The sequence below is a fragment of the Seriola aureovittata genome, chromosome 22 (genome assembly GCF_021018895.1).
Source record: "Seriola aureovittata isolate HTS-2021-v1 ecotype China chromosome 22, ASM2101889v1, whole genome shotgun sequence".
Classification (NCBI taxonomy): Eukaryota; Metazoa; Chordata; class Actinopteri; order Carangiformes; family Carangidae; genus Seriola; species Seriola aureovittata.
The window spans coordinates 13762544-13772051 of NC_079385.1; the positions used below are offsets into that span (position 1 = coordinate 13762544).

At 42.8% G+C, this 9508-nt stretch overlaps 1 protein-coding gene across 1 annotated transcript in view; it reads left to right on the forward strand.

Annotated features, from left to right (window-relative positions):
- Positions 1-9223, forward strand: part of sema3aa (sema domain, immunoglobulin domain (Ig), short basic domain, secreted, (semaphorin) 3Aa) — a 32646-nt gene extending 23423 nt beyond the window's left edge. Inside the window, exons 10-17 of the mRNA XM_056367762.1 lie at positions 1694-1838; positions 1978-2197; positions 2724-2815; positions 2935-2976; positions 3221-3378; positions 5099-5166; positions 5266-5414; positions 6379-9223. Coding sequence (XP_056223737.1) covers positions 1694-1838; positions 1978-2197; positions 2724-2815; positions 2935-2976; positions 3221-3378; positions 5099-5166; positions 5266-5414; positions 6379-7104 — 1600 coding nt within the window. The 3' untranslated portion in view covers positions 7105-9223. The remainder of the gene's footprint in view (positions 1-1693; positions 1839-1977; positions 2198-2723; positions 2816-2934; positions 2977-3220; positions 3379-5098; positions 5167-5265; positions 5415-6378) is intronic.
- The last annotated feature ends 285 nt before the right edge of the window (positions 9224-9508 follow it).

The following is a 9508-nucleotide window of genomic DNA, read 5'->3' on the forward strand; positions in this document are numbered from 1 at the left end:
ATAAGTGAGTTGAAATGGCACAGATGGTGGCACTTATCATGATGATGATGAATTTGCATTTGGGAAGGAGGAGGGGGTATTTTGTGTCCAGTAGTGTCTCTAAACCGCTTTGAAAGGAGGACAAGCACCATCAATCACCGCTAATGATAAGACAGGCTGAATAGAATGGCGGCGCAAGCTAACGCATAGTGACGGGCGCCTCGCATCAGCAGGCCCGTATGGCCTTTTTTCAGCTCTCTGGAATGTATTCAGAACAAGAGGTCGGTGCAGGGTGGTGGGCGTACACCTACATACCCACACGTGTGCCCGCCCGCACACACGCACAAACACGCACACACATGCATGCTTTAAAATTCAATTATAGGGCATTGAGGAATTAGAGTGGTTTAATTGGTTTTCTAAGTGGTCGGTTTTCAGAGATGAATAGAGCAGAGATTCAGAGGGACCGGCTTTTAATATCACTGCTTAATGAGGCACAAAGAAGCTGCCACTGACAGATCAATGTTTGATTGTACCCCTATTTGTGTGTGTGTGTGTGCATGTGTATGCATGTGCATTTTTTTCTGGGGTTGACCGAATTTGTGTGCCTCTCTCTCTCTCTCACTCTCTCAAACTGTGTGTATCTGCACAAACACATGTTCACCCTCCTTCATAAGCACAGATATAGGAGTGTCTCTTTTTTTGCCCCCGGAGTTAATTGAATTTCTCTGTAATTAACATTTTCAAATGCTAATCCATTCATCTTCCATGCTTTGGTGAGTACTGTCGGCTGTGTGTATGCCAGCCACATCCCTAATTAGTCTGATACAACTTCCCATCGCAGTCAGCAAGACAAAGAATGTCCCGAATCTTACTGAAGCATTTGGTTCCTGCGAATGCAAGAGATTTGCTGTCCAAATGAAAATCTGCCAACTGTAAAAAGTGACACTTGGAAAGTGGATGACTGAAGTTGCGATTAGTTTTGAACATCTATAATCTATGAAATCTCCTCATACAGTCAGGGGTTTTATTCTTGATTTTGCTCAGAGCAAACAGCCATCTCACTTTGTCCTAATCTCCATATGAATATTTCAATAACTCTTGTGGAATATATTTCTTGGATTATTTACGTGGAACACCCAGATTCTCCCCTCAAATGAGTCATAACTCAAATAGCTGTCTTTTGGACGACCCGGGACGGAGCATGAATTGAAATAAAATCCACATCATTTCCCTTATTTTTGCATGATTGATTGACCTTGCCCTGCGTTGGACCTTGTCTGGCTAGTGAAAGAAAAACCCACCCATCTGGCTCGAGCAAGCACTCGCAAAAATACTGGAGGAGATTTCAAATATGCTCTCAACCAGGTCTCCTGTTTTGTTGGTGCGGCGCCCAAATTCCTGTCTGTTCTCAAGAGGCTGGAAGCAATCAGAGAGGAGTTCCAATCTGTCATTCCTGTACTTAGGTAATGACAACCTTGCTCCCCGCTGTCTTTGTGCGATGAAGGGTCATTTTGTTGTCTTTCTTCAGTATTTCACAAGCTCCTAATCCCTGTCTTGTGACCGATCATTTATAAATCCCCTTTGTTTGTCTCAGTCATCCTTCTTTATTTCACAGCCCTCTCCCTCCCTCCCTCCCAACCTCTCTTGTACTTAAACTCTTTTTCTTTTGGTATCTCACCCCTTCTCCATTTCTCTCTCTTTCCCTCCACAGTAACATCTTTAAAGGCTCAGCGGTGTGTATGTACAACATGGCAGACATCAGACGAGTTTTCCTGGGTCCCTATGCCCACAGAGACGGACCCAACTACCAGTGGGTGCCCTTCCAAGGGAGGGTGCCCTACCCTCGCCCCGGCACGGTGAGCTTACACATAAACAGTTGTTCACAAAAGCAGTACATTTACAACCAGTGAACATTTCCATGACACCAAATACACATAACACTGATTCACATTAATGCTTAACCTTACCTGTCTGTCATTTTGCTGTCATTCTCAGTGTCCCAGTAAGACATTTGGCGGTTTCGATTCCACCAAGGACCTTCCAGATGATGTCATCACTTTTGCCAGGGGGCACCCAGCCATGTACAACCCGGTGCACCCGATAGGGGGGCGTCCCATCATGGTGAGGACAGATGTGGACTACCAGTTCTCCCAGCTAGTGGTGGACAGAGTGGAGGCGGAGGACGGACAGTATGATGTCATGTTCATCGGCACAGGTACTCAACTTCTTACAGTTTGCCTTTTGCTTTGTGTTTCAACGTTTATTTTTGATGCCAGGCTGGTCCTCAAGAAGCTTTTTTCTTTTCTAGAAGAACATTTCTAAGAAATGATTCAGATGAGTCATAGTTACATAGTATTTGAAATTGATTGTTGGCATTTTTTTTTTTTTTTTTTTTTTTTACCAATTTTTAGTCAAAAATAGTCCGTTTAGTTTTAATCTGGATCATATTTTGTTAAGTTGTTGTTTCCTGTTGCCACCATACTTTACAGTTAATGAGGTTCTCTTGAAATATGAAGGGAAAAACAGAGAGAAGATAAGATTTGATAGTTCACCAGAAACTATAATTATGTTTTCAAATAAACACAGATAAATTACAATTTCTTTTATTTCATGCATTTCATTTCATTTCCTAATCCAGTTAAACACAAACAAACCTTTCACTGAACAAACACATACTGTATGTTCATATGTTATCAAAATAGGCTTGTATATACACGCCCTGTATGTCTGTGGTCTTTCAGATATGGGAACAGTGCTGAAGGTGGTGACAATCCCCAGAGAGAGCTGGCATGACCTGGAAGAGGTGGTACTGGAGGAGATGACTGTCTTCAGGGTATGACATTGAAAATTGAGTGTTAATAACAATTTATGATGCTGACATCGTGGCTACATTATAAAACTAGCATAGCTCTATAGATGTGGTGTTAAACAGGCTGTATTTGCTTTGTACAGGAGCCCACCCCCATTACTGCAATGGAGCTGTCCACCAAGCAGGTAAAAACCTGTTTTCACATGTTATAATTCTTCCAAGAGTTGTTGACAAGGCTAACAAATCCAAGGGAAACAAAAAAGTGTGAACTTGTGGGCCTTTAAGCAAACGCTGATAACCAAAAACGAAGATATGTAATGTGCCTACAGAGAACCAAACCCACAAGCACCTTCTTTTCACAACCTCTCTAACTGAGCCACACAGGACCAGTCAGTTTTTAAATCCTTGCTGTTTCTTTGGCTCCCACAGCAACAGCTGTACCTTGGCTCGTCACTGGGTGTATCACAGATGTCTTTACACCGTTGCGAGGTGTATGGGAAAGCTTGCGCTGAGTGCTGCCTGGCCAGAGACCCTTATTGCGCCTGGGACGGCACCGAATGCTCAAGATACTTTCCTACCGCCAAGAGGTAGGAGCTGACACACATTAAACACTGTTCTGTAACCTCTTTATCTGGGTTTATTCAGGGTTAGCTAAGCCTGTGTGCCTCTTTTCAGCAACATTCTGCCTTTGTATTAATGCCGTCACAGGCAGTCACACCTGGGACTTATCAGTACACCTGCACTCTGCTGTTGCAACTGGCTTTAAAGACTTTGCTCAAGGGCTTTTTCATCATGCAACCTTGTTAATCCAACCTCAGACCTCCACTGGCCTATTAGCAAGTGCATCCCGTCCAAAAAAATGTACACGAATGCACGGTACATGCCAAAACATCTAAACGTGGAAGTAATCTGGAGTAGGAATAATACACAGGCACAAAATACAGTCATTAAATACGCACATGCTAAGTACGCAAAAGGTTCCAAGAGGTATAACAACCTGGCTTACAACTCCTGCCAGTAACAGTTGTTCTGAGTTATGATCCTGTCACCTTATGGCAAAGATGCACACACATACATATAGAGACATACATGAACATACACCTACACAAGCACACATACACACTAAATTATAGCCAACAGGAGCTGTCTGACCGCTTCACCCCGCAGCCAGGAGGTATGAACATACACACCCTCAAATTACCCTCTGCTGAATCCAGCGGGATTAGGCTGACCACTACAGCCCTCACACACACATTTACACACACACACACACACACACACACACACACACACACACACAACACACACATAGCACTACACCCCTGCATTTCATTCATCCAGAACTTCTCACACTAGCAGAAGTAGGCCAGCGGGTATACTCCAGCTTGGCAGGGTTGCAGACGAGGTGGCACACCCCGTGGTTAAGGCCAGGACCGGCTCCTCTCTGCTCTACACTACAAATATTTTCCCTCTCCCAGAAAGGGAACCAGACACCCATCCCCGCACGTGCTCAGACAACCAAAGAGACGAGAATGTACAGAGACATGTGTGAGAAAGAGACAGAGATGAGTATCTAAATATGTGTGGTATATATAAGCGAGGAAGGGAGGATGAAAGTAGCCATATGTTGTTCGCAGAATTTCACTTCATCTGTTTCTTTTCTACCTATAATGGTTCCACATTTTCCCTCCACCTACTTTATTTCCTTCTTTCCAGCCCTCGTCTCACCTTTGGCTTACCCCATCTCTTCCTGCTTGATTTTTTACAGCATCCGTCAGACATTTTAAACCATGACAACTAGGAACAGGGGAGACACAGTCGCAGTTAGTCAATGAGGCCAGGCTATGGAAACTCCTCACATCCGCAGTAAAAAAATAAAATAAAAAAAATAAAAAAGCTGAATGACATAGTGGACTTTCACATCGAGAGGACAAAGAGCGGGCCTGCTTTTGCGAGGCTTTTCAAGGGCAAAATAATATTGTATGTGTTTCATAAAAACGGCTCATCAGAAGGCAATGAGGCACGCAGTTTCATTGCTTGGCAGGTTTATGTTTCTTACATTCTTCCAGGGTTTAGTTTTTTTTCACGCATGTGATTTAACAGTAGAGTGAAGGTTGAATAAATACACATTTCTATTCCTGAGATGTGAGTAAAGCTCAATGTGGACTAGTGTTGGGTAACAGTGCCCCCTAGTGGTTGAAATTAAACAGTACAGAGAACAGAATATGTGATCAGTGCATTTCTGGTCTATATTGTAGAACATGTGTTGTCAGTATACTTAAATTTAATTGCAACATTTCTTCCCAGGCGAACCAGACGACAGGACATCAGAAACGGAGACCCTCTCTCTCAGTGCTCTGACCTTCAGCATCATGGTACCTTAATGACTTCACACACACACACACACACCAGCACTCTCCCCTCTTCTTTCACACACGTCTCAATCTTCTTTCTGTGTGTTTCGGTCTGAGTAGACGACGTGGAAGGCTTAAGCGGCAGCGTGGAGGACAGGAGTGTGTTCGGTGTGGAGAACAGCAGCATGTTTCTAGAGTGCAGCCCCAAGTCTCAGAGGGCGCTCATCTACTGGCAGCTGCAGAAGCCCAACGACGATCGAAAGCATGAGGTGTGTGTGCATTTCTTATGTTATTCCTGACTTGCAGCATGTTAGAGAATGTGTAAATTGCAGGGCGCAACTCACACAGCCCAATTTAGACTGTGGTATCTATAGTATCTATTTTACACTAATTAGACTTCTGCAGACAAAACATCATCTCTCTGCCAGGGGCCACGCCTTTCCTGCTCTGTTATCATGTTATAACCTATGACCCTATTGACCTTTAACCTTCATGACCTAGAGAAGGTGGAAACCTTGGGCTGTGGATGTTAAGATTGACTTTTGACCCCATGATGTAAGAGTATTTTTGCTCAAGTTTCTAATGTGGCTATATTTGTCTAACCGGGGCGTTCAGAGGGTGTTGGTTAAGCACAGGGGAGGTGAAGAAATACAAACCAGAAAGAGCAGTTTGAGAATGAATCCATGAGTTTGAAAGTTTATCCAACACCAAAAACTCTGCAGAGCAGTTTGTAATAATATATGGAAAGAAAGTTGTCACAAGTTATCAGGAAGTTAACACAGTAGTCCCATTCAAATAAATCACATAGCTGCAGTTTTTCATGCAGTGCTGAACATAGCCTGAGTTTTAGCTGAACCTTTGGCTCAATCCAAGACTCAACCTTTTCTCAACCATTTGTGGACTCGGGTCTACGTAAACTTAAAGGTGCCCTGTGAATTTTTTTTAATCGTTCAGTGTTTACATCCATCTTTGCCAGCTTGCTAGTCTTCTTCTTTACTGCCTCTGTTGGTTTGTGTGCACATTTGTTGAAACATTGCACCATGGCTTTACTAGTGGTCAAAACCTCAAAGTACCTTGAAGTGATGGGTTGTAGAATTGTTCAAAAAGTTCAAAAAACTGTGGTCCAGAGTCACAGAACATGCCCATTTGTCCGTAAGGTCAACATGTCTTCTACCCTTTTTCTAATTTTCCAACCATTATTTATTTTGTTGTGTTTCACTCTGTCTTTTTCAGATCAAGTTAGATGACAGAGTGCTTCGCACGGACCAGGGTCTGCTCATACGCAGTCTGACTCAGTCTGACACAGGTATCTACCACTGCCAGGCTGTTGAGCACGGCTTTATTCAGCCACTCCTGCGCCTCAACCTCCAGGTCATCCCCACCCAGAGACTGGGCGACATCCTTCCTGGAATTCCTGGCACAGGAGGCGGTGTAGGTCACTCTGCAAAGCACAGGCTGTGGTACAGAGATTTCCTGTCTCTCTTGGACCACCCAGACCTCAACAGCGTGGAGGAGTTTTGTGATCGAGTTTGGAAGAAAGAGCGCAAACAGAAGAGGGTGAAGGCGCCCAACGGCAATGGTCAGGGTAAACCTGACAGCACTGGCGGTTCTGCATTACGGCCTAAAGCTTTGGCTCCCAATGCTCAGAAGCAGCAAGCCAGTCCACCACAGAGCAGGTCATGGCTTCAGGCTGGAGCTCCAACAGTGGAAGGGGCGGCACGGGGCCAGAATACCCAGAAGGGTCAATCAAATCTAGGTATGTTGAGTGGCCAGGCACCCAACAACAACCCGAAGACACAAAGCAGCCAGAGGGGGCAGGGTAGCCTGTCTGGTTCTCAGGCCGTGGGGGGATCTCGGGCGAGCGGCCAGCACACGGCCAAGTGGAGACGAATGCAGGAAAATAAGAAGGGACGTAACAGGAGAACCCACGAGCTTCAAAGACCTCCACGTAGTGTTTGAAAAGAAGCACAGAGATGCACACATGCAACCAGATGTACACACACGAGCACAAACCAAATGCATCCACACATACTGTATACACACAAACGCATTCTATAGATTGTGTATCCAATGTATGATTCAGTGACCTCTCCATAACAACAGCCAGAACAAAAAAAGAGAAAAAAAACATCAAACACAGTTTTTAGGTAGAAATACATGAACTGCACACATGTAACAACAATAAAGCTCTCATTCAAAGACTCATACACAAATGCAGATAACCTGTGAAGATGAACAGAGGACGGACAAACTGGAAAGCATACTGTAAATGTGTGAGGATATGGCAGGTTGCCTGGGATACTGCCTGGCAGACACTTCAACCTCCTGTACATAAGCTACTAAAATAAGACTGGGATGAAAACGTTGAGTGAGTTGTTCGTTGGTGAGCAGATGAACTTAATATGCTGACAGGACAGTTGTGGAGACATTAATAGATACACGGACATTTAAGGAAGCAGAAATGATTAATTCATTGCAACCTGCTGCCCTCTTTGACCTGAGCATGTGAACTGCAAGATAGTGTACATGGAAATAGATTAAAAAGAACTCTTATTTTGAAGGAGGACTAAAGAACCTTCCGTCTAGTCTTTCAAGTCAATACAAACAACAGCACACTGAAAGGAGGAACAGGAAAGGGTTGCACCTCCAGGTGTGCACAGCTTGCACCAGTGGCCCACTCGTTGTTTAAAAACAAACAGAAGCATTAGTACATGCAAAAACTGCAAAGTCATGCTGAGAAAGTGCTTCATCGCAACCCTCTCCACCTGAAGCTGGGAAAGCATTGTGCATGTTGTTGTCAATCAATGTTTTAATAAGCTAGTTATTTTATGGAATTCTAGAGGCTTTTTTTTTTTCTTTTTTTTCTTTTTTTTTTTTTTACACCCTACCTAAAAAAAAATGTTACATGTTTCTTTTATATTTTCTTTCCTTTCCAAACCAGTGGTTCTATTTTTGGGGGCAAAAATTACAAGCAACATCGTAGTCTGATTGTGCATTATCCCTTCTGCTCCCGAGGATTCTGTGTAAGTTATTATGTTGTTGCTTTTGCTGGGATTTATAGATCTGGGCACAAATTCCAGTTGTAGACTATACTAAAAACCCAGTCTGAAATAGACTGCCACTTGTTTTGTGTACATATATACAACAAACTTAACTCTCTGTGTATATACAGTACATATACAGTACAAGAACACCACTTGATTATTATTTATTGCTCATTGTTTTGTGAAAGGGTTGCATTTATTTTTGATATTATGGTATTTTTGGCTCATCAATATATTGGAGAAACAATGGCAACAGCAACTAAGAAAACTTTGATGGACCAACTGACTGAAATTGTATCACGGAGTCCCTTTTTGGGGATATAAGGTTTGAAAGTGAATTAAGTAAAGGGGTTTATGTCATTAACCAAATTTCTGACAGAGATCCCACCAACGATAAGCACAATTTTGTCTCTTTTGCCTTTCATAACGGATCATTTTATTACGTTTTCCTTTCTCCCAGATCCATCCAACATGTCTTTTATTCATCGAGTAGCCATTATGTGTAAGATAATTTCCCCAAACTGAAAAACCTTAGCTGTGAATCTCTGTAAGAAATAGTGGAGAAAAATGTTAAATCTAGTCTGAGGAGAAGACACGTTATACTGCATGTGAATGCTACCTACAGTAAGTGCATCTTTTTTATCGTGTCTTTATGTGTTTTGTGTGAGAGGTAAAGTTCCCTTAAACCAAGGTGTGAATTAATTTTTGTCCTTTTGCCAAAACAGTGATATTAACAACTCATGATACTCTGGCCAAAGCTGTTTGAGATCCAAGTTCCTTAATCTCCGATTCAACAATGGTACCCCCTGTCTTCCCTGTCCCCTTAATACATGACAAGAGTAATGTGTCAATGCAATAAATTAGAGCAGATAGTGTCCTGTACCAACACTTCAAAAAGTTTGGTGTGTCCCTAATTTGGGTCTCTCCCTCAGAGTTAGAAAAGCGAGAGAGCTGAAAGTTACCCCTGCTGTAACACAGTTCTTTCTGGCATGCATTCAGTTGTCTAAATAAACATCTCCGTTACAAAAAAAAAAGTTTCTTTGTTCTCATTTCATTCCAAAACTGCCTGCACATGGTGTTCTCAGCCTCATTCTGTTCTACCTTGCTAGTTCAATAGCAGAACACAGCCACACTGAGGCTGTGAGACAGTCTGCAAAACAAAACAAAAACAAACACTTGTGACTGTAAAATTAATGTTTCAGGTTCCTAGTATTGTGCACTCACAGTCAAAGTTTAGTGCGAGACTTGATGTAAAAGAGCCATCGTTAACAAAATTCGTTTCACCTGTGCTTTTCCTGCTATAACGAGTCTGCCATGAA